The 24,549-nt window shown below is 43.9% G+C and overlaps 2 protein-coding genes across 23 annotated transcripts in view; both read right to left on the minus strand.

Moving 5' to 3' along the window:
- Nucleotides 1-14,661, minus strand: part of AGBL2 (AGBL carboxypeptidase 2) — a 55,684-nt gene extending 41,023 nt beyond the window's left edge. For 3 of the 16 annotated variants that reach the window (XM_016920862.4, XM_009460370.5, XM_063782944.1), the window contains exons 1-6: nt 14,098-14,654; nt 13,873-14,005; nt 13,539-13,602; nt 9,613-9,747; nt 5,074-5,127; nt 3,751-3,936 (exon numbers count right to left, since the gene is read on the minus strand). In XM_016920862.4, coding sequence (XP_016776351.3) covers nt 3,751-3,936; nt 5,074-5,127; nt 9,613-9,747; nt 13,539-13,602; nt 13,873-13,905 — 472 coding nt within the window. In that variant the 5' untranslated portion in view covers nt 13,906-14,005; nt 14,098-14,654. Of the gene's footprint in view, nt 1-3,750; nt 3,937-5,073; nt 5,128-5,413; nt 5,561-9,449; nt 9,553-9,612; nt 9,748-13,538; nt 13,603-13,872 lie in introns of those variants that run through there. The other 13 variants (XM_063782949.1, XM_063782947.1, XM_054661375.2 and 10 more) reach the window with 10 other exon arrangements.
- A 1,114-nt stretch (nt 14,662-15,775) lies between these two features.
- Nucleotides 15,776-24,549, minus strand: part of FNBP4 (formin binding protein 4) — a 51,275-nt gene continuing 42,501 nt past the window's right edge. For 4 of the 7 annotated variants that reach the window (XM_016920864.3, XM_016920865.3, XM_054661371.2 and 1 more), the window contains 5 exons: nt 23,681-23,991; nt 23,242-23,386; nt 22,192-22,532; nt 19,153-19,310; nt 15,776-16,771 (listed from right to left, as the gene is read on the minus strand). In XM_016920864.3, coding sequence (XP_016776353.3) covers nt 16,681-16,771; nt 19,153-19,310; nt 22,192-22,532; nt 23,242-23,386; nt 23,681-23,991 — 1,046 coding nt within the window. In that variant the 3' untranslated portion in view covers nt 15,776-16,680. The remainder of the gene's footprint in view (nt 16,772-19,152; nt 19,311-22,191; nt 22,533-23,241; nt 23,387-23,680; nt 23,992-24,549) is intronic. The other 3 variants (XR_010147210.1, XR_010147211.1, XR_010147209.1) reach the window with 1 other exon arrangement.

Here is a 24,549-nt window from a genome sequence, read left to right on the forward strand (position 1 = left end):
AGCACTTTGGGAGGCCAAGGAGAGTGAATCATGAGGTCAGGAGATCGAGACCAGCCTGGCCAACACGGTGAAACCCCGTCTCTATGAAAAAATACAAAAATTAGCCGAGTTACAGTGGGCACCTGTAATCCCAGCTACTCAGGAGGCTGAGGCAGAATTGCTTGAACCCAGGAGACAGAGGTTGCAGTGAGCTGACGCGGTGCCACCGCACTCCAGCCTGGGCGACAGAGTGAGACTCTGTCTCAAAAAAAAAAAAAACAACCAACCAACCAATAAGGTGCTTATTAATACAATTTAGTTTAAACAATAAGGTGTTTGTTAATAAGTTTCTTTGAAACATTTTTTTAAAAATTGCTTTATAAAAGATCATGTAGTTGGCTGGGCGCAGTGAGTGGCTCACGCCTGTAATCCCAGCACTTTGGGAGGCCGAAGCGGGCGGATCATGAAGTCAGGAGTTCGAGACCAGCCTGACCAACATGGTGAAACCCCGTCTCTACTAAAAAAAATAAAAAATTAGCCAGGCGTGGTGGTGCACACCTGTAATCCCAACTACTTAGGAGGCTGAGGAGGGAGATTGCTTGAACCTGGGAGGCGGAGGTTGCAGTGAGCCGAGATTGTGCCATTGCACTCCAGACTGGGCGACAGAGCAAGACTCCGTCTCAAAAAAAAAAAAAAAAAAAAAGATCTTGTAGTTTAGTGAATTACCACAGCATTAACTTGGTTGTTAAATTCCAGTGTCCTTGCTGGGGGTGGTGGCTCACACCTGTAATCTCAGCACTTTAGGAGGCCAGGAGGATCATTTGAGGCCAGGAGTTTGGGAGTAGCCTGGGCAACATAGTGAGACCATGTGTCTCTACAAAAAAACTATTTAAAAATGAGCCAGGTGGCCGGGCATGGTGGCTTACACCTGTAATCCCAGCACTTTGGGAGGCCGAGGCAGGCAGATCACTTGAGGTCATGAGTTCGAGACCAGCCTGGCCTACACGGTGAAACCCCGTCTCTACCAAAAATATAAAAAATGAGCAGAGTGTGGTGGCACGTGCCTGTAATCCCAGCTACTTGGGAGGCTGTGGCAGAGAAGCACTTGAACCTGGGAGGCGGAGGTTGCAGTGAGCGAAGATCATGCCACTGCACTCCAGCCTGGGCGACAGAGCGAGGCTCTGTTCTCAAAAAAAAAAAAAAAAAGAAAAGAAAAAAAATTAGCCAGGCATGGTGGTGCACGCCTATAGTCCTAGCTACTCAGGAGGCTGAGGGGGGAGGATGGCTTGTGCCCAGGAGTTCAAGGCTGCAGTGAGCTATGATTGCACCACTGCACTCCAGCCTGAGTGACAGAACAAGACCCTGTCTCAAAAATAAAATATAAAGTCAAATAAACTCTACTTTTATTTTTTCCCTATATTTTCAGACTCTTCTCTTGTTTTTAATGCTCAATGTTCTATGGTTGCCCAAGCATGCCATGCTCTTTTTCTGTTTCTTCCAACTGAAATACTTTTCTTTGACCCTCTTAATTGGATCATTTCGAACTCATCCTTTAGATCTCAGCTTAGTTGTCAACTCCTTTTGAAAACTTATGCCGATCTCTAAGCTGGGTTAGGTATGCTCAGAGGGACCAAGCACTATGCAATTGTCTGTTAAAATGTTTAACTTCCCCACTAGTTCATGAACTCTGGGTCCATGAACTCTCCACTTTGCTCATCACTACTATCTCTAGCACCAAGCACTGTACTTAGCATATAGCAACACATATGAACGAATATTATAAAGCAGGGAGACAGAAAATAAGGAACATCCAGCTGGGTGTGGTGGCTCACGGCTGTAATCCCAGCACTTTGGGAGGCCGAGGCGGGTGGATCATGAGGTCAGGAGTTCGAGACCAGCCTGACCAAGATGGTGAAACCCCATCTGTACTAAAAATACAAAAATTAGCTGGGTGCGGTGGTGGGTGCCTGTAATCCCAGCTACTCCAGAGGCTGAGGCAGGAGAATCACTTGAACCCGGGAGGCGGAGGTTGCAGTGAGCCGAGATGGAGCCATTGCACTCTAGCCTGGGTGATAGAGCAAGACTCCGTCTCAGAAAAAAAAAAGGAACATCCAGTTGTTTATTCAGTAGTATAAAGCAGAGACATACGTGATGTTTGCTAGACTTGTTCTGGTAGTTAGAGAAGTCCCCACTTTCTAATGCAACCCAATTCCATAAATGCTTAATCCGTAAAATGGATGCAGAAGATTGTACTTGCTCCAAGAGCTCACAGGTATGACCCATAATGTCATAAAAAAGTCTCCACCATTTCGACAAGAAAACTCCAATAAACTCAAAATATAAAATTAAATTAATTTTATATTTAATTAAAAACTGTAAAAACTATGTCGTGGTATATGTAGTCTTCAATTATACCAAGACTGGTAAAAATACCACACAACCAAACACATTAATACTGAGACAGGGTAGCACCCCTGTATTTTTAGATAAGATGCTATGCCCTCTCTCCAAAAAATGAAAAAGAAAAGAAAAAAACCACTGAAACAGGTTAATCTAGAAAACAGATTTCAGTATTTATATATTTTGGCTTCTAGGAAGGTATCCTCCCATTCTGAAAAACTCAGAAGCATTCTAGTTTACACATTAGTGTAACTTGATTTTGGTGAGTTTATATCAGTTTCTCACAGTTTAATTTTTTCCAGGGTGAGTTAATAAATGTTGACTCTAGGCTGAGTGCACTGGCTTATGCCTGTAATCCCAGCACTTTGGGAGGCCAGGGCAGGTGGATCACTTAGCATCAGGAGTTTGAGACCAGCCTGGCCAACATGGAGGAACGCTGACTCTAATAAAAATAAAAAACTAGCCGGGTGTGGTGGCTTACATCTGTAATCCCAGCACTTTGGGAGGCCGAGGCGGGTGGATCACCTGAGGTTGGGGAGTTCGAGACCAGACTGACCAACATGGAGAAACCCCGTTTCTACTAAAAATACAAAATTAGCCGGGTGTGGTGGCACATGCCTGTAATCCCAGCTACTCAGGGGGCTGAGGCAGGAGAATCATTTGAACCTGCGAGGCGGAGGTTGCAGTGAGCCGAGCTCATGCCATTGCACTCCAGCCTGGGCAACAAGAGCGAAAGTCAGTCTCAAAAAAAACAAAAAACAAAAAACAAAAAAAAAACTAGCCAGGCGTGGTGGCCAGGCATCTGTAATCCCAGCTACTTGGGGGGCTTAGGCAGGAGAATCACTTGAACCTGGGAGGTGGGGGTTGCCATGAGTCGAGATCGCGCCACTGCACTCCAGCCTGAGTGACAGAGTGAGACTCTGTCTCAGTAAATAAATAAATAAATAAATGTTGACTCTGTCCTGCCTTATACTTAAGCACGTAGGACTTAACATTCTCAGATCTTGTAATAAAGTCAGGCAGAAGGCCGGGCTTGGTGGCTTATGCCTGTAATCCCAGCACTTTGGGAGGCCGAGGTGGGCAGATCACGAGGTCAGGAGTTCGAGACTAGCCTTGCCCACATGATGAAACCCCGTCTCTACTTAAAAATGCAAAATTAGCTGGGCGTGGTGGTGTGCGCCTGTAATCCCAGCTACTCAGTAGGAGGCTGAGGGAGGAGAATCCCTTGAACCTGGGAGACAGAGGTTGCAGTGAGCTGAGATTGCGCCATTGCACTCCAGCCTGGGCAACAGAGTGAGACTTCGTCTCAAAAAAAAAAAAAAAAAAAAAGTCAGGCAGAATAGCAAGACCACTGTGAGTAAGTCATATTACCAATATGATGAATGTTTTCCTTGATGACCTCACATTCAATTGGCCATCTTGGAGCCTGCAGTGGCCTCTTGGTAGACAAAATGGAAAAGAGCTCTTGGGGTTCTCGAAGACGTGGGTTTACTTCATCCAACTCATCATAAAGAAGCTGTCTGCTCCTAAGATGTGGTAAACTCAGCATATGTGAATCTGCCAAAGGGAAAGAGAGTAAGTGAACATCTTCCTTTTCCTCCTTGGGAACTTTACTGCTCATCTATAACAATGAAACTATTTTAAGCATTACATTAAAATATTAGCACAGATATGTGATTCTCTGACATGTTTCTCCTTCAAGAAGATTTAGTCCAGAATAACAGGTTCAAAATTATAAAACATTAAAATTCTGCACAGTCTATGAAATGTTTAAATATAAAGCTTTAGGGTAAATTAAAAACCTTTTAAAAATTAAATTTAATGGTCCAAGACATTTCAACAGTGGGTTACAATGAATAAGAAGTTACTTAATATGTTTTATTATTTTTGTTTAGCTAGTGGCAAGAGAGGAAATTTCAATATATCCATTAGCATTTTAGAAAAAATTACATAAAACTTTATTCTTTTTTTCTTCTTTTTTATCAACTATAGTGAAATAATCTATAAATAAAATTTCAGGGCCATAATATAACCATACAAAGGAAAGACAGACATAAAACGAAGATGGAAAGAGGAAGGGGAGAGAAGGCATGAGATGGGGCAGAAGAGAGGAAGAGCTCTTGGGAAAGAAAGAATGAGAAAAAAAGGGAAGAAAAGAAAGGCTTTCAGGAAGATAAAAAAGAAAGGAGGGGCCAGGCGTGGTGGCTCAAGCCTGTAATCCCAGAACTTTGGGAGGCTGAGGCGGGCGGATCATCTGAGTTCAGGAGTTCGAGACCAGCCTGGCCAACGTGGTGAAATCCTGTCTGCACTAAAAACATAAAAATTAGCTGGGTGTGGTGGCACATGCCTGTAATCCCAGCTACTCGGAAGGCTGAGGCAGGAGAATCCTTGAATCTGGGAGGTGGAGGTTGCAGTGAGCTGAGGCCGCGCCACTGCATCCAGCCCAGGCAAGAGTGAAAGTCTGTGTCAAAAAAAAAAAAAAAAAAAGAAAAAGAAAAAGAAGAAAGGGAATGAGGAAAAAAGAAAAAAATGGAGATGAAAAGGGGGAACTAAAGGCTGAGGGTCCTTCAGTGCTCATCAGGCATGAATCCCATTCCTGTCTGGTAATTCTTAGGTCTGGTGGGAACAGCAGGTGATGAAGACATAGTCCAAAAAAGGAGCTTGAATTTTCTGATCTGGAAGGACATGAAATACCTCTGTTGATGGCTTCTATCTGTCTGTGCACAGCTGAAGATAAACTGATAGGCCCTAGAAAGAGGAGGAGGAGGCACCCTTTGTGTCAGGGATCGTTGTCTTCTTTTCTTCTGTCTGCTATCCCCATCCCTTCTCATTTCCTATGCTCACTCTGGACCCCTGCATTTCTATCTAAATCTTTCTCCCATACTTTAATGGGGGAAATAAAAGGAAATAAACATTTGAAAAGATAGTAAAGCTGCACAATGTCACTCATAACTAAAGAAATATAAAGCAGTTTGGGCACGGTAGCTCACACATGTAATCCTAGCACTTTGGGAGGCCAAGGCGGGCAGATTACCTGAGGTTGGGAGTTCAAGACCAGCCTGGCCGGCTGGGCGCGGTGGTTCATGCCTGTAATCCCAGCACTTTGGGAGGCTGAGGTGGGCGGATCACGAGGTCAGGAGATCGAGACCATCCTGGCTAACATGGTGAAATCCTGTCTCTACTAAAAATACAAAAGATTAGCCCGGCGTGGTGGCGGGCGCCTGTAGTTCCAGCTACTCGAGAGGCTGAGGCAGGAGAACGCCGTGAACCCGGGAGGCGGAGCTTGCAGTGAGCCTAGATTGCGCCACTGCACTCCAGCCTGGGGCACAGAGCAAGACTCCGTCTCAAAAAAAAATAAATAAAAATAAAAACAAATAAAAATAAATAATTGTGGAATATGACAGGTGCCCTTATAAAGAATGGGGTAAAGGCAGGAGAGGTGGCGTGTGCCTATAGTCCCACCTAGTCCAGAGGCTGCAGGGTAGGGGTTGGGTTGTGGTCACTTGAGCCCAGGAATTTGAGTCCAGCCTCAAAAGAATGTGTTTTTTGTTTCGTTTGTGGTGCTCATATGAAAAGGCTTTCTCTTTTGTTTTTTTAAGACAGGGTTGCTGGGTGTGGTGGCTCACACCTGTAATCCCAGCACTTTGGGAGGCCAAGGCAGGCGGATCATTTGAGGTCAGGAGTTCGAGACCAGCCTGGCCAACATGGTGAAACCCTGTCTCTACTATTCAAAAAAAAAAAAAAAAAAAAAAAAGAATTAGCCGGGCCTGTAATCCCAGCACTTTGGGAGGCCAAGGCAGGCGGATCACTTGAGGTCAGGAGTTCGAGACCAGCCTGGCCAATATGGTGAAACCCTGTCTCTACTAAAAAAAAAAAAAAAAAAAAAAAAAAAAATTAGCCGGGCATGGTGGCACGTGCCTGTAATCCTAGCTACTAGGGAGGCTGAGGCAGGAGAATTGCTTTAACCCGGCAGGTGGAGGTTGCAGTGAGCAGAGATCATGCCTTTCTACTCCCTGCCAGGAGCTTTAGCACACAGAATATAGGAAACTTTTGGGCTGGTGTAAGCAAACATATAAGATACATACCTGAAAAGGGAAATACTACATCAAGGGTAAATTACTGTTTTAATTTTCCCAGCTGTGTTAGTCCATTTTCACACTGCTGAAAAAGACATACCTGAGACTGGGCAATTTACAAAAGAAAGAGGTTTAATGGACTTACACTTCCACGTGGCTGGGGAGGCCTCACAATCATGGCAGAAAGCAAGGAGGAGCAAGTCATGTCTTAAATAAATGGCACCAGGCCAAGAGAGAGCTTGTGCAGGGAAACTCCCCCTTATAGAACTATCTGATCTCGTGAGACTTATTCACTATCACAAGGACAGCATGGAAAAAACTTGCCCCCATGATTCAATTACCTCCCACCGGGTCCCTCCCACAACACGTGGGAATTTAAGATGAGATTTGGGTGGGGACGCAGGCAAACAATATCACCAGCTATTGCCAAATTGCCTTCCTAAAAGTCTACTTACTCACATTGGCAACAGCAGTATAGGAAAGTGTGTTCCTCCATACCCTAACCTACACTACGTATAAGTTTCTTTAAAATTTTGCCCAAATCTCATAATTTAAAAAAATGGTAACTTGCTATTTTGATTTGCATTTTCAGTTAGTAGTGGAGAATCTTTTCATATGCTTATTGACTATGTTTTTCCATGAACTACTTGTTCATGTCTTTTACTCATTTTTCTATTTGGTCATCTTTTTTGTTTGTGTTTATTTAGAGAAAGGGTCTCTCTATGTTGCCCAGGCTGGACTCAAAATCCTGGGCAATTCTGGGGCTCAAATGATCCTCCTGCCTCAGGCTCCCAAGTGGCTGAGACTACAGCCATTTGCCACCATGTTCAGATTTAGTCATCTTTTTTTTTTTTTTTTTTTGAGATGGAGTCTCGCTCTGTCACCCAGGCTGGAGTGCAGTGGTGCAATTTCCTCTCACTGCAACCTCTGCCTCCCAAGTTCAAGCGACTCTCCTGCCTCAGCCTCCTGAGTAGCTGGGATTACAGGTGGGCACCATCACGTTGGGATAATTTTTCTATTTTTAGTAGAGACGGGGTTTCACCATATTGGCCAGGCTGGCTTCGAACTCCTGACCTCAGGTGATCCGCCTACCTTGGCCTCCTAAAGTGCTGGGATTACAGGCATGAGCCACTGTGCCCAGCCCAATCATCTTTTATTAACACTTACTGATTTGAAAGAGCCGTTATATGTAAAGGAAATGAACCCTTTGGCATATTTGTTGCAAATTTTTTTTTTTTAGTTTGTCCTTTACTTTATCAATGGTATTTTTTCCAAAGAGAAGTTTAAATTTTTCCTTTAAAAATTATCAGCTGGGCACAGTGGCTCATGCCTGTAATCCCAGCACTTTGGGAGGCCAAGGCAGGCGGGTCGTGAGGTCAAGAGATCAAGACCATCCTGGTCAACATGGTGAAACCCCGTCTCTACTAAAAATACAAAAATTAGCTGGGCATGGTGGCGCGTGCCTGTAGTCCCAGCTACTCGGGAGGCTGAGGCAGGAGAATCACTTGAAGCCAGGAGGCGGAGGTTGTAGTGAGCCGAGATGGAGCCACTGCACTCCAGCCTTTTGACAGAGCAAGACTCTGTCTCAAAAAAAAAAAAAAAAAAATTATCAATATTGGCTGGGTGTGTTGGCTCGCACCTGTAATCCCAGCACTTTGGGAGGCTGAGGTGGGCCGATCACCTGAGGTTGGGAGTTTGAGACCAGCCTGGCTAACATGGCGAGACACCGTCTCTACTAAAAGTACAAAAATTATCCAGGAGTGGTGGCGGGCGCCTGTAATCCCAGATACTCAGGAGGCTGCGGCAGGAGAATAGCTTGAACCCGGGAGGCAGAGGTTGCAGTGAGCTGAGATAGTGCTACTGTACTCCAGCCTGGGCGACAAGAGCGAGACTCTGTCTCAAAACAAAACAAAACAATATTGTATTTTACGGTTTTCAGATCTTGTGTCATTCAAAGGTTTTAAGTAAAAAAGGGACCTAATCAGATTTGCATATAAAAAACTCTGCTATGTGGAAAATTGATTGGAGGGGGCGGGGCAGCACAGAACAAGAGGAGCCAGGAGACCAATTAGGAGGCTGAATGATGACAGCTTGGATGGGAGGTGGTAGGACTGTGAGGGTGGGGGTGTAAGGGTAGCGGTGGAGGTTGGGGATAAGCAGGGGGGGTTGTAGAGAATAGAGGGGTGGATCAATGTTTGGTTTGAGGGAGAAGTTCAACTGGATTCCTCCCCTTGGATTTTAGAAGAAACCTGTGTCTCTGCAAAAAATTATTTTTTTGTGTAAGCTAGCTAGAACTGTTTTCCACTGCTCCTATGCAAAGAGCCTTAGTAAGCATTATGCATCAAACTGTAAAAATCAATGTATTACTTTTTTTTTTTTTTTTGAGACAGGGTCTCACTCTGTTGCCCAGGCTGGAATGCAGTGGCACAATCTCAGCTCACTGCAACTTCCGCCTCCCAGGTTCACACAATCCTCCTGCCTCAGCCTCCCCAGTAGCTGGGACCACAGGCACCTGCCACCACGCCCAGCTAATTTTTGTATGTTTCTGTAGAGACAGAGTTTTGCCGTGTTGCCCAGGCTGGTCTCGAGCTCCTGAGCTCAAGTGATCTGCCTGCCTCAGCAATCCAAAGTGCTGGGATTACAGGCGTGAGCCACGATGCCAGGTGTATTACTCTTTTTTTTTTTTTGAAACAGAATCTCACTTTGTCACCCAGGCTTGGAGTACAGTGGCCCAACCTTGGCTCATTGCAACCTCCGCCTCCTGGGTTCAAGTGATCCTCCCACCTCAGCCTCCCAAGTCCTGAGATTACAGGTGTGTGTCACCACACCCGGCTAATTTTTATATTTTTAGTAGAGCTGGGGTTTTGCCATGCTGGTCAGACTGGTCTCAAACTCCTAACCTCAAGTGATCCTCCCACCTCAGCCCCCCAAAGTGTTGAGATTACAGGCGTGATCACCATGCCTGGCTAGAAAATACAGTATTTTGATTTAAACCTGTAATCCAAAGTAGATTTAGAGAGAAGTTTTGAATGGTGTTAGAAACAGAGGCCAAGGCTGCTCCCTGGCCTCTCCCATGTTAGAGCAGGTTCTTCTGAATACTCAGAGGAGTTACTAGGCAATGAGGTTCTAGAGGTCACACATACTGATTGTTACTCACATAGAAGCTTCTCCTTTTGCAGGGTGTCTGGTATCAAATCATCTTTTTCCCCAAGAGAGCCATTCAACAGGTATTGAGGGTTATTCTTCCGAACATGCTGATGCGTAGCAGAGTTTGGTAAACTGCCTCTCTGAGCTAAAAATTGGCAGTTTAATTAAAGTTGCTGGAAGGCCGACTCATCACTTCTAACATCTAGGTCAATACCAAACCACTACTCCTTTTATCACCACCCACCACCACAGCCCTTTGCAATGAATACACTGCATTTTTCAAAGAGCTTTCATATTCCAACTTATGTGACTGAAGCATAATTATCCCCACCTTACAGCTGAGGAAATGGATGTAAAGAGGAGACTTGAGAAGCAGCCTGGTGTAGTGGAGTGAGAAAGGACTTGGCAGGCAGAAAGATTCTGAAGCTACAAGGGCTGTGTTGGAACTCAGAAAATGATAGCCAAAGGCTGGGAGGGTTGCTTGAGCCTGCGATGTGGAGGCCACTGCCCTCCAGCCTGAGTGACAGCGAGATCCTGTCTCAAAAAAAAAAAAAAAAAGAAAAAAAAATTATGGCCCAAAGGTTTGGCACTTTGGCATACTGAACACTTTGAATTCAACATAGAAAGGGTTCCAACCCTCAATAACATGCAATTTACCCATGTAACAAACCTGCACATGTACCCTCTAATCTATAATAAAAGTTGAAAAAATAAATTAAAAAAAAATAGAAAAGGCTTAGAAGCTGCCTCAGAATCAAGGACTTTCTGACCTCTCCTGTCTCCCCACTACCCCAAGAGCAGGAAGGGACTCCTCTCTGGATTTCCTTCTAAGGAAACTTCTTTCCAAAAGAAAAGCAGTTATTTTAAGACCCCTTCCCTAGGAATCTCATCAAATAACCACTAAAGATGAACCACCAAAGAGGAGACTAAAAATTGTCACGACACCCAGATAGACTTTTCATCAATTCTGAGGGCAACTCAGAGATTACCTGGGCAACTATTTGCATAAGACAACCTTTCTTCAGTGAAGCTCCTCCCCTCACTTGCTTGCCACCCCTTCCCGGAGCTCAGAGGAACTTTGTCCCAGGACATGGTTTTTGGAGCTCATTCGTTTCTCCTGAATATCATTTACTACCTTTCACAATTGCCTACACAACCCCTCCCTGAATGTCTCTCTCCCCATGAAGAGGGTATTGAAACTTCAACAATCTGGAGTGCAGTAGCGCAATCTCGGCTCACTGCAACCTCTGCCTCCCGGGTTCAAGCGTTTCTCCTGCCTCCGCCTTCCGAGTAGCTGGGATTACAGGCATGCAACACCATGCCCAGCTAATTTTTTGTATTTTTAGTAGAGGTAGGGTTTTGCCATGTTGGCCAGGCTGGTCTCGAACTCCTGACCTCAGATGATCTGCCCACCTTGGCCTCCCAAAGTGCTGGGATTACAGGCGTGAGCCACCACGCCCGGCCTGAAGTTCTTGACTTTGTATGGAAAGTAAAAAATTGTATGATGACCAGCCTGAGCAACATAGTAAGACCATGTCTCTACAAAAAAAATTTTTTTAATTAGCTGGGTGTGCTGGCATGTGCTTGTGTTCCCTTCTAGTTGGGAGGTAGGAGGATCGCTTAAGCCTGGGAAGTCAAGGCTGCAATGAGCTGTGATTGCAACATTGCACTCCGGCCAAGGCAAAAAACAGACCGTCTAAAAAAAAAAAATAATAAATATCATAATAGTTTTGCTGTCATACTTCATATTGCAAAAGTAATGGCCACAGTACATAAGTACTTAGTTATGGTGGAAAAGGCATTAAATTTGTGGGTGGAAGATAGAAGTCTGTTCTGAATGACAGTGATTTGGATTTAGTACTATCAGTGGTTTCAGGCCATCCAGGGGCCTTGGAACCTCCCCCCTGTAGATAAGGCGGGACTAATGTAGTTAATAAAAAAGTTTAACAACATTCTTTGATAGAAATAAAATTAATACTAATACAATGAATATTACTCCATCTTATTTCAATATACCAGTAACAAAGTTAGGAAATTAAATTTTAAGAAGATCAATATTTATAATAGCATAAAAATATGAAGTATTATGAAAAACTATAAATCTTTATTGGGAGACATTAAAGACCTAAGTAAATGGAGATAAATATTATAGTCATAGATTGGAGAACCCAGTGTTGAAAAATTGCCAGTTCTTGTGAAATTTGATCTACAGATTTAATGCAATTCCTATAATCTTTTAAAATGTCATAAGCGGGCTGGGGACAGTGGCTCATGCCTGTAATCCCAGCACTTTGGGAGGCCAAGGTGGGTGGATCACCTTAGGTCAGGAGTTCGAGAACAGCCTGGCCAACATGAGGAAACCCTGTGTCTACTAAAAATACCAAAATTAGGCCGAGCGTGGTGGCTCATGCCTGTAATCTTGGCATTTTGGGAGGCTGAGGTGGGTGGATCACCTGAGGTCAGTTCGAGACCAGCCTGGCCAACATGGTGAAACCGTTTCTACTAAAAATACAAAATTAGCCAGGCATGGTGGTGCACGCCTGTAATCCCAGCTACCTGGGTACTTGGGAGGCTGAGGCAGGAAAATCGCTTGACCCCGGGAGGTGGAAGTTGCAGCAAGCCTAGATTGCACCACTGCACTCCAGCCTGGGCAACAAGAGCATAACTCCGTCTCAAAAATAAAAAAAACACTGGGCGCGGTAAGCTCACGTCTGTAATCCCACCACTTTGGGAGGCCTAGGCAGGTGGATCACCTGAGGTCAGGAGTTCAAGACCAGCCTGGCCAACATGTTGAAACCCCGTCTCTACTACAAATACACAAAAAAAATTAGCTGGGAGTGGTGGTGGGCGCCTGTAATCCCAGCAACTTGGGAGGCTGAGGCAGGAGAATCTCTTGAACCCAGGAGGTGGAGGTCGCAGTGAGCCGAGATTGCGCCATTGCACTTCAGCCTGGGTGAAAAGAGTGAGACTCTATCGCAAAAAAAAAAAAAAAAAAAAAGAAAGAAAGAAAGAAAAATTACCCAGGCGTGTGGTGGCTCGTGCCTGTAATCCCAGCTACTCAGGAGGCTGAGGCAGGAGAATCTCTTGAACCTGGGAGGCAGAGGTTGCAGTGAGCCGAGATCGTGCCACTGCACTCCAGCCTGGGCGACAGGGTGAGACTTCATCTCAAAATAAATAAAAAATAAAATAAAATAAAATAAAATGTCATAAGCCAATTGCAAAATTTATTTTTTTAAATTTTTATTTATTTATTTTTTTTGAGACAGAGTCTCACTCTGTCGCCCAGGCTGGAGTGCAGTGGCTTGATCTCGGCTCACTGCAAGCTCCGCCTCCCAGGTTCACGCCATTCTCCTGCCTCAGCCTTCCGAGTAGCTGGGACTACAGGCACCCACCACCACGCCCGGCTAATTTTTTTGTATTTTTAGTAGAGACGGGGTTTCACCGTGTTAGCCAGGATGGTCTCGATCTCCTTACCTCGTGCTCCACCCGTCTCGGCCTCCCAAAGTGCTGGGATTACAGGTGTGAGCCACCGTGCCCGGCCGCCAATTGTAAAATTTATATAGTAAGGCAAAGACTCAAGAACAGCCATGTCACTTCTGAAGAACAAGGTGGGAAGACATGTCTTTCCAGATAAAGACTATTTTAATGCCATATAGTAATTAAGAGACAGTGATATTGGTAAAGGATAGCCAAACAGACCAATGGAATAGAGAGCCCAGAGACAGACCTTTGTATTAAGTGATGCTGTCTACTTGACAGAGGTGACCCACAGATCAATGGGGAAAGGAAGTACTTTTCACTAATGGTAGAGGAAAAAGTATTTATTTGTCAATGCAAATTATTTATTAGTCTACCCAAGTGCAACCCTCCCAGCTAACGAAGCAATTTTCCTCTTGAGTCCAGGAAAGGTGATACTAGATAAGAACATGGTATTACCTTTAAAGTAGCCATAATATTGGAGGTGACGGTACATAAAGTCTTCATAAGGATCAGGAATAGTCTGTGAAAGGAAAGGCCACTTCAATCAAGATAATGTTTTCAAACCATAATAGACTCAACAAAAAGTACATGAGCGTTGTTGCATAGGACTAGACGAAACCAAGCGAGCTGCATTCCATGCGAATTATTCTATCGTGGGGATCAAGATCTCCAGCTGAGAAAAGATGCCACCAGAACATCCCTTCTCATCTAGTAGCAGATTTCTGTGGAGTTCCCGAAGAAATGGAGTTCCCCGAAGAAATTTCTGTGGCTTTCCGTGTTGTGTACCGACCTGCTTTAGGTGCGTTTCCAAAGCTGGGAACATGTTACTTCTGGATGGTAGGCTGAAAACTAGTCAGTGACATTAGCATCCAGTCGCAAACCCTGCCCAATTTCCAAATAGGCAGCTGATTACACAAGAGAAGCTACAAAGCCAGAAGAGGACAAGTGAAAAAACTGCCAGTACCTCCCGGGGCGCCCCCCCAGCTCCCTCTTGACTTCAGAAAACCCTGCCAACCCAGCTTCTCCTCAGCTAAACAAGGTGGTCACGCCGAGGCCAGAGGTGCATCTGAGACAGGGAGGGCAGCGTATCTTCCCGCTTCTTCTTCCCAAGGTGCTGGCCCCATGCTTCCCTTTCCCTGAGAAGGGAGATGCTCGCCACAGGAAAGTGAAAGAAATGGGTATGGGAGCACGCGACGAAGTCGTCTCGGTAGGTGCCGATGGAAAAAGGTCAGGGGGTTGGGAAAGTGGGCCCTAAAGATTGAATTTAGGGTTCAGAGGAACCTGGTCTGGGGCAGGTGGTGAGGGGGTTTCCTAAGGGTAGGAGCGGGGAAGGAGAGCAGAAACTTCCCAGGAGGGCAGAGCGATGGATGCGACCGCCTTCGCGCCCCGGCCCGTCCCAAGCAGCATGGATGGCTGCGGCAGAGAAGCTCCAGCGAGGCAGGCGGCCACCGCACTTAAGTACAGAGGCCAAGCAGTGTGCGGGCAAGGGGACAAACTCGCTGCACCCGCCCGCCACCGCCTTCTGTGAGGGCCCGGGTAGTCTAGCAACCGAAAGCAGGAAGCGGAGAAAGGGCGGGGCGGTCGGGCGCTTCCGGGGAGCTAGGCCTCGCCCCCAAGGAGGGAGCGGGGACCCCGGGAAGGTCTGCAACATGTATGGCGGGCAGCGGCTTTCTTCCCCTCATACATCACAGCCCCAACCTGGGAATCGAAACCGCATTGATGAGTACGATGCCAGTAGCCTTCAACATACTTCCAAGCTGGTTTGCTGTTGGCTTTAGATAATTGTTATGCATAATTTGCTCTAAGAGAGCTGCTGCTTCTCTCCTTTCACCTTAACATTCTCTCCACTGCACAGCTAGAAAGGAAAAATTACCTTCTAAACTGCAAATCTTAAGAAACAAAGCTAACAAATTCAAATCACACATTTTGATTAGGTTTAAAAAATCAGTTATATGCATAGAAATATACTCCAGGCCAGGCGCGGTGGCTGTCGCCTGTAATCCCAGAACTTTGGGAGGTCGGGAGTTGGAGACTAGCCTGACCAACATGGAAAACCCCATCTCTACTAAAAATACAAAATTAGCCGGGTGTGGTGGCGCATGCCTGTAATCCCAGCTACTCGGGAGGCTGAGGCAGGAGAATCACTTGAACCTGGGAGGCGGAGGTTGCGGTGAGCCGAGATCGTGCCATTCCACTCCAGCCTGAGCAACAAGAGCGAAATTCTGTCTCCAGAAAAAAAAAAAAAAAAAAAAAACAACCAACAACAAAAAAATAAATATACTACAATAAAATTCAAACACGTGTCTTTGGTTAACTATATATGAATATAACCGTATCTGTTACTTTTATCAGTGGGGGGAAAAAAGCTATAAAGCACCTTTTTTCTGAAATGTTAACCATATTACATCATTGCCAGGAATTAAGTAGGTCAAATATTATCTAATATGGCTATTAACCAATCTAGATATTATAGATAATATTAGACCCCAAAAGTTTGATCACACAGCACCATCTGGGACTAGAAGCCTGTTTGTCTAAACTGGCCCCACCACTCCCCATTCAAGATCTGCTGCTCATTTTCTTGAAAGCTGTTCTTAAATGTTTGCACCTTGCATTGTATATGCTTAGAAAAAAAAACAAGTATTGGTTACATAATCAGAATAACAGGAGTTGACGAGCAAAAGGATAACCCATCAGGATTATAAAAAAAGCTTTATTAGTGCATATATACAAATTTACAAGGTCAGAAACTGGAGAAATACAAAGAGCTTTAAAACACAATTTGCCGTTTCCTCAGTTTAAAGTGACTTTTACCTGATTGTGATACAACAGAAAGTACAGAACAGTAAACTGCTTTTTAAATACTGGAATTTTATGGAGAATACATTCACATAAAGAAAGGAGGTGAATTTTGTTTTGGAACAGGGTTAAGACAATGGAGACATTAATACATAGAGTGTCTTGTTGTATTTACTGCCACATACTTGAGGGGAAATTCTCAAAATCAAGGATATGAACACCTGCTGCTGCCTGTATGCCACCTAGTGTGCGAAACGACCGAGCTACCAGTTCTAGAACTTATGAGAACTACTCTAAAGAGTGTGGCCATCTATCAGCACGAGGTAAACCACTTAGACCTCAGCACTTCAGGGGTGGCCGACTAGAGAAAAGAGGCCAGAAAAAGCTTCAGACAATTCCAGTCAAGGAAGGCAGAATGCAGAGCTGCCTTCTGAATTGCACTTGTTCTGGAGGAGAAGTTAATTCTTCACTTTTGTCAGGGAGTCCTCTACAGAAGTGTTATACTCATGAGCCACATGTTCTTCAAGACTGATGAGGTTAATACACCTAACATGCTAAGTTTGCCAGTTTGAGAATAAAGGCAGCATGGTCAAAGCAATTCCAATCACCTCATCCCTTTGCAAAAACAGAAAAATTACATTTCACAAAAGTGAAAACTTTGTATGCATACACTCTTGCCCAGGAAATTTATAAGATCTCCCCCATAACATTTATAGTTTATTTGACAATAAAACTGGTTAAGACTTTGAACTGAACACAAAACAAACAATAATACAAAAAAGTTTTAAAAACTTAAAAACTATGTGTTTGGAGCCATTTTCCTTCTCTTCAGCCTTGCTCTCCAATCCTCAGGAAGGGCTTCAAAATTAGCATTTCTCTCTGCCATGCCACTGTGAAAACAACATACAGATTATTTTAGTGGAAAGAAAAATTAACAAAAGTATTCATTTCCCAGCAAATAAAAATCTAACTGAAATTAAAAACCTGATCTATCACGTCTATGTTTATGAAAATCTTTTGTTTCTCAGCCAAACATCAGTATATTCTTCATCAAACTTCTTCATTCTGATAGGTCAACCAAACACTCCCCCAGTTTTACGTATATGTCTAAGTGCATATTTATTTATTTATTATTGATTGATTGAGACGGAATTTTGCTCTTGTTGCCCAGTCTGGAGTGCAATGGTGCGATCTCGGCTCACCGCAACCTCCGCCTCCCAGGTTCAAGCGATTCTCCTGCCTCAGCCTCCCCTCAGAGTAGCTGGGATTACAGGCATGTGCAACCATGCCTGGCTAATTTTTTTTTTTTTTTAGTAGCGACAGGGTTTCTCCATGTTGGTCAGGCTGGTCTCGAACTCCCAACCTCAGGTGATCTGACTGCCTTGGCCTCCCAAAGTGCTGGGATTACAGGCGTGAGCCACCGTGCCCGGCCTTAAATATACCTCCAGTAACCATTAAAGGCACACTGAAGAAATGAAACACGTTCTATTAGAGTTTTTCTTAGCCCACAGGAGTTATGATTCTTCAGGGCAGATATATCTAATCCTCAGTCTACCAACAGGGACCCTGGGATCTAATGTTTTTTTTCTGTTTTTGAGATGGAGTCTTGCTCTGTTGCCCAGACTGGAGTGCAGTGGCACAGTCTCGGCTCACTGCAACCTCTGCCTCCTAGGTCCTAGCGATTCTCCTGCCTCAGCCTCCCAAGTGGCTTGGACTACAGGCGCCTGCCACCATGTCCAGCTAATTTTTATATTTTTAGTAAAGACAGGGTTTCACTATGTTGGCCAGGCTGGTCTCGAACTCCTGACCTCATGATCCACCCACCTCGGCTTCCCAAAGTGCTGGGATTACAGATGTGAGCCCCTGTGCCCGGCCGGATCTAATGTTTTTGTGTTTCTCTTTCAAGTAGTTTTATTTGTAAGGATTAAAATTCAAATTCTATCTTGCAATTAACAGAATGGATGCATTAGATCCTTTAATAAAAACTAAGCTAGAACCTAACAGAGATTAATTTGAAATCTGGCATCAGTAATAGACAGCTATGTTCTAGGTTATACACTGACAACTGATGAACAGTGAGTTGCAGTCAAAGAATGCTGCCCATTTCAGAATGTATACCTTCAAAACAAGGAAAATATGAAATAAAAAATTGTACTTGCTGTGTCTAAAGTCTTTAAAATTTCTAGAATTTTTGAGAAAGCCATCTTCTTGCCTCAGCCTCCCAAGCATCTAGGACTACAGGTGTGAGCCACAGTGCCCACCCAACATGTTTTGTTTTTTTTTTTTGAGATGGAGTCTTGCTCTGTCGTCCAGGCTGGAGTGCAATAGCACGGTCTTGGCTCACTGCAACCTCCGCCTCGCGGGTTCAAACAATTCTTCTGCCTCAGCGATTACAGGCATTCGCCACCAGGCCCAGCTAATTTTGTATTTTTAGTAGAGATGGGGTTTCACCATGTTGGCCAGGCTGGTCTCGAATTCCTGACCTCGTGATCCACCCGCCTTGGCCTCCCAAAGTGCTGGGATTACAGGCGTGAGCCACCGTGCCCGGCCCAACATGTGCTTTCATCATAAAAAATATTTCTGACCTGAGTGTGGTGGCTCACACTTGTATTCCCAGCACTCTGGCAGGCTGAGGTGCAATTACTTGAAGCCAGTTCTCCCTATCCTTTTATTCTAGTCAAGCAAGGTAGTGAAGGATTTTCTTACCTAGAAGAGGTTCATTTAGTTCCTAGTGTGGTGTGCTCTCTCATTAACTTCTATTCTAGAATAAGTGCAATTGAGAAGGCAGCTCTGTATTCTACCTTGCTTGACTGAAATATAGGGACAGGGGAAAAACTTTATTCTAATTCTGTAAATCATTTGTACAATAATGTGTGTGTGTATAAAAGGGTCTAATTCTATAAGTTATTTGTAAAATAAGTTAGTATGTTATGTGTGTGTGTGTGTGTGTGTGTGTGTATAAAAGGGTCCACTGGATCTAGATAGTAAATGATGTATTGAGAGTTAAGACAGGCCTTTGCCTAAGACCAACAATCAACTGGACAAAGTATTACAACTCGGTTGTTTCTGATTTTGAAAAAAGGCTAGCCCATAATTTCTATAAGGAATTAAACATGTTTATAAATTAGAAACCTTTAGATAAATTTACAAGCTGTGATTTTAAGAATATGTCTATTCTAATGCATCTATAACAACCACAACCTACTCCATCTCATAGTAGGTCTCAACCTACTCCAAAACCCCATCTCATCTGTGTTTCCTTTTCTTTTACCTAACCAGCTGCTGCTGTTTCCACTCTTCAATTCGCTTCTGTGCAGTTGATTCCCGATCCTCTTCACTGGAACTAGAATTGTCCTCTTCATCTAACTCACGCTGGATACTCTGCCACTTTTTTACCAAAGATGGCATTTTGGTCTTACTCTTCTTTGCCTGTAACAAAGGTTAAAGGTCAAAAGGAATAGAAAACATAAAATAAGGATAAGAGTCCTCTACAATGGAGGTCAGGATCCTTTTCCCAGTTCTAAAGAATATGCACACTTTAAAAAAGAAAGTAAATACCATTCTAAGTTCTTGCCATAAATTTCTTACCAACTATAAACAAAAAGGCTTGGTTAAAAATCTATAAAGCAGGCCAGGCGCGGTGGCTCAAGCCTGTAATCCCAGCACTTTGGGAGGGTGAGGCGGGCGGATCACAAGGTCAGGAGATCGAGACCATCCTGGCTAACATGGTGAAACCCTGTCTCTACTAAAAATACAAAAAATTAGCCAGGCGTGGTGGCGGGCGCCTGTAGTCTCAGCTACTCGGAAGGTTGAGATAGGAGAATGGCATGAACCTGGGAGGCGGATCTTGCAGTGAGCCGAGATCACCACTGCACTCCAGCCTGGGCTACAGAGGGAGACTCCGTCTCAAAAAAATAAATAAATAAATAAATAAAATCTACAAAGCTTTGTAAATGCGGTATTTTATAAAATCATGTCATATAAACTTCCTTTAACCTCCCTATCCTATGTAATTCAAAATATTGCCTTTATCGCGTCTCAGAATTACAGTGTTCCCGTTTTCAAATTTTAAATAGATGCAGTGTTCCTCCCAAGTGATTAAAAAAAAAAAAAAAAAAAGCTAAAAAATAAAGCTGGAAAGAGCAACAAAGCAAACTGCCATATTAGCCGGGGGCGGTGGCGGCGGCGGCGGCGGGCGACTGTAGTCCCAGCTGCTTGGGAGGCTGAGGCAGGAGAATCGCTTCAACCCGGGAGTCAGAGTTTGCGGTGAGCCAAGATTGCACCATTGCACTGCAGCCTGGGCAACACAGTGAGACTCTGTCTCAAATAAATAAATAGCCATAATTAAATATGAAAAAAAGCAAACAGATTTTTAAAAATATCGGCTGGGCACGGTGGCTCATGCCTGTAATCACTTTGGGAGGCCGAGGCGGGCGGATCACGAGGTCAGGAGATCGAGACCATCCTAGCTAACACGGTGAAACCCCGTCTCTACTAAAAATACAAAACATTAGCCAGGCGTGGTGGTGGGCGCCTGTAGTCCCAGCTACTCTGCACTTCAGCCTGGGCGACAGAGCAAGACTCCGTCTCAAAAATAAATAAATAAATAAATAAATAAATAAATAAATAAATAAATAAATAAATAAAAATAAATAAATAAATAAAATAAAACATCAATGGGGCCAGGCATGGTGGGTCACACCTGTAATCTCAGCACTTTGGGAGGCCAAGGTGGGTGGATCACTTGAGGCCAAGAGTTTGAGACCAGCCTGGCCAACATGACAAAAACCCATCTCTACTAAAAATATAAAAAATACAAAAATTAGCCTGGCATGGTGGCGCACATGCCTGTCGTCCCAGCTACTCTGGAGACTGAGGCATGAGAAGTGCTTGAACTGGGAGGCAGAGGTTGCAGTGAGCTGAGAGCATGCCACTGCACACCAGCCTGGGTGACAGAGACTCTGTCTCCCCTCCCCCTGCCAAAAAAAATCAATGATACAGTTAGTTCTAAGAGAAGGTATAATGATATAATATTTTTTCTTTTCGCTTACCTTCATTGTCTAAATCGTCTATAATAAACATACAGTTTTTTTGCCCCTTTTCTTGAGACTCCGTTTCAAAAGGTGGTATTTTATAAAATCAGGTCATATAAATTTCCTTTAACCTCCCTACCCTATGCAATTCAAAATATTGCCTTTATCTCGTCTCCTCAGAATTACAGCGTTCCCATTTTCAAATTTTAAATAGATGCAGCGTTCCTATCAAATGATTAAAAAAAAAAAAGCTAAAAAATAAAGCTGGAAAGACCAACAAAGCAAATTGCCATATTAGCTGGGGGTGATGGCGGATGTCTCTGACTCAAAAAAAAAAAAAAAAAAAAAAGGAAAAAAAAAAATTTCTCATAGATGTATTTTTCCCTTATCTACTCCCAAGCCACCCCCTGCCAGAAGAAAGGTTCTACAAAAGCAGAGGGTTTTTTTTTTTTTTTTTTGTCTGTTTGATGTACTGCTAAATCCTAAGCCCCTAGGGAGAGTATCTGACAAATATATTAGATATTGATAAGACCAATTTTTATCCCCGTTTTTCTTTTTTTTTTTTTAAGACAAAGTTTCACTTTTGTCACCCAGGCTGGAATGCAGTGGTGCGATCTCAGCTCACTGCAACCTCAGCCTCCCAGGTTCAAGCGACTCTCCCGCCTCAGCCTCTTTAATAGCTTATCCCTATGCTTTTTAAGAGAAGCAGTTGTATGTTTGAAGACCCGTCTGGGTGATGCTGGCTCAACAAGTAGGAGTTGACATGACTGAGTACTGTACTCATGTTGAGGACTAGGTATGGGGGCCCAAGCTGATTCTCCTCCCAGCACTTGAGACAGACAGATTTCTTAAATAAGGTCTCCCCACTGAGAAAGTAAGCTGGACATTTCAATTTCTTTTTTCTTTTTTTGAGATGGAGTCTTGCTCTGTCACCCAGGCTGGAGTGCAGTGCTGTGATCCTGGCTCACTGCAACCTCTGCCTCCTGGGTTCAAGCGATTCTCCTGTCTCAGCCTCCCAAGTAGCAGGGATTACAGGTGCGTGCCACCAGGCCCAGCTAATTTTTGTATTTTTAGTAGAGACAGGGTTTCACCATGTTGGGCAGGCTGGTCTCGAACTCCTGACCTCAGGTGATCTGCCTGCCTCGGCCTCCCAAAGTGCTGGGATTACAGGCGTAAGCTACAGTGCCCAGCCTGAAAATGGTTAATTTCATGTTATGTGAATATAACCTCAATAAAATTTTTAAAAATAAATTTTTAAAAAGGGAAATTTATTATACCTTGTCTTTCTTTCCTTTTTTTGTCTTTTCAGGTGGTGGCATTTTGGGAGCTGGTGGTGGTGGAGGAGGAGGAGGAGGAGGTGGTGGTGGTGGTTCTATAATGGTAGCGGTAGGCACAGCACCTCGGGCCTGAACTGGCTGCAATGAGGGAGCAGTCACTCCAATTGGGACAGAACATTCTGCATAACTCATAATTGCAGGTGCTGCCGCTAGTCCAAGGTAATTTGACTGCAGGCTCATTCCTCTGGCCTGATGACCCATTCCTGCTGCTGGAAGGCTAACTGGTATTGTCTGATGTCCAATTCCTGTTGCCTGGTTTCCAATCCCTGCTGCCTGGTGACCTAACACAGAAAACATAAAATGATACTATAAAAAGGACATCATGACAAGAACAGATGCAATGAAAAGAGAAGTGGGGATTAGATCACATGGAAAATGATTCCAATATATCCTTTTCTAAAAAATATAGCCATATTTGCTAGTAGCAAAATATATTAATTTTGAATACCTTGGCATTAAACTACCTAAACATCGAAATCATCAATGTACATAAATATACAAGACAATCTGGAAGCATATGTGCTGAACGTTTTTTGTGTTTTTGAGACAGAGTTTTGCTCTGTCGCCCAGACTGGATGAAGTATAGCAGTGTGATCACAGCTCACTGCAGCCTCAACCTCCAGGGCTCAAGTGATCCTCCCACCTCAGTCTCCTGAGTAGCCGGGACTACAGGTGCAGACTACCATGCCTGGCTATTTTTTGTCTTTTTTGTAGACAGGCTTTTGCCGTGTTGCCCAGGCTGGTCTCCAACTCCTGAGCTCAAGCAATCCGCTTGCCTCAGCCTCCCGAAGTGCTGGGATTATAGGTGTGAGCCACTGTGCACGGTCAGCTAAACTGTCAAAAGTTTTTTTTTTTTTTAAGTAAAATAAATGCATACTGACAGTCTTTGCAATCAAGAGCCTTTAACATTTCTTTAGTTTTTATGGCATCTAATGCTGAAAAGAAAAGAAACAATACATTGAGGAAAAACCACGCTCTATGCACAATTACCTGTAGCTATAGCTGACTGGCTATAGAGAACTGGAGAACTGCCAATGGTAGCTGACCTCTGAACCACTGCAGTGCTAATTTCTGTAGCTTTCCTCTTTATTCCTTTAGTGGAAGAAGAACTAGAGATGGTGGAATCAACTGAACTCTGAAACACAAACATTTGTTATCAGTGGCTGAAGGCCATGGTTAAACATAGCCCGCTCCCACCTCCTTTTTTGAGACAGGCTCTCATTCTGTTGCACAAGCTGTAGTGGTGAGATCATGACTCATTGCAGCCTCCTGGGCTTAAGCAATCCTCCTGCTTCGACCTCCCAAAGGTCTAGGATATAGGCGTGAGCCACCGTGCCCGGCCTTTAAACATATGCTTCTAAAATAAAACATGGTGTCAATCATGTTCCAGTCCTCAAAATCACTCAGAATGCCAAAGGGAATTACTTACCTGGCTAGTTACAACTGTGGTTTGTGCTGAAGGTTTCAAAGGGGTGTCTTCCTCTGTTCCTGGGGCAGGGGGCTCCTCACTTCCCTCATCCTCCATCTCTACCTCCTGGATCTCACCATCTTCCGCAGGAGGAGGTGGTGGAGGAGGGGGTGGAGGTGATTCTGGAGGTGGAGGTGGGGGTGGTGGCATTTCCAAGGGTAATGGAGGTTGAAGCACAGGAACATTTGACTGAAGGAGGGTCCAGAATGGAGTAAGTGGCATGAGTGATGAAGAAGAAACTTGACCAGAAAAGGATTCTTTACAAAGAGAACCTATGAAAACAGGTAAGAGTCAGGGAAAAAGCAAGAAAAAAACTCCGTGGCTTATATTCATAGAAATGTTCAACTGGTCAGTAAGATAAACATTTATAGGAACCTAGCACAGTGTACAAAACAATACAGAATGTGGTGTCAAACAGCAGGGAATGGCTCCTTCCTTGAAAAAAATTTGGCCCACAGGCATCTATTCTATACTGATATCGCTAAAATATTGAACAACTCAGTTCAGAAATGACTTCCATGGAAAGATAAATTTATGAACTTCATAGCACCTTCCCCATCTGTATTATACTTGTCCTTCGGGTCCATATTTGTGGATGAGTAGAAGAATATTACATCAACTCAACGAGAAATGCAGTCATCTGAATCTGTAGTTTGAAGTTTTTGATTTCAAACACTCACAAGCTTCAACATACACAAATAAAAGGTAATAGTCTGGAGTCTACTTCAAAAGTGAAAGAGTGAGTGAATAATGTGCACCTGCAGTAATTATTAAACATACTTTATTTTTTAGTGAGCTAGACAAAGTGAGTAAAGACAACCCAGAGTATT

The sequence above is a fragment of the Pan troglodytes genome, chromosome 9 (genome assembly GCF_028858775.2).
Source record: "Pan troglodytes isolate AG18354 chromosome 9, NHGRI_mPanTro3-v2.0_pri, whole genome shotgun sequence".
In the NCBI taxonomy this organism is placed as follows: Eukaryota; Metazoa; Chordata; class Mammalia; order Primates; family Hominidae; genus Pan; species Pan troglodytes.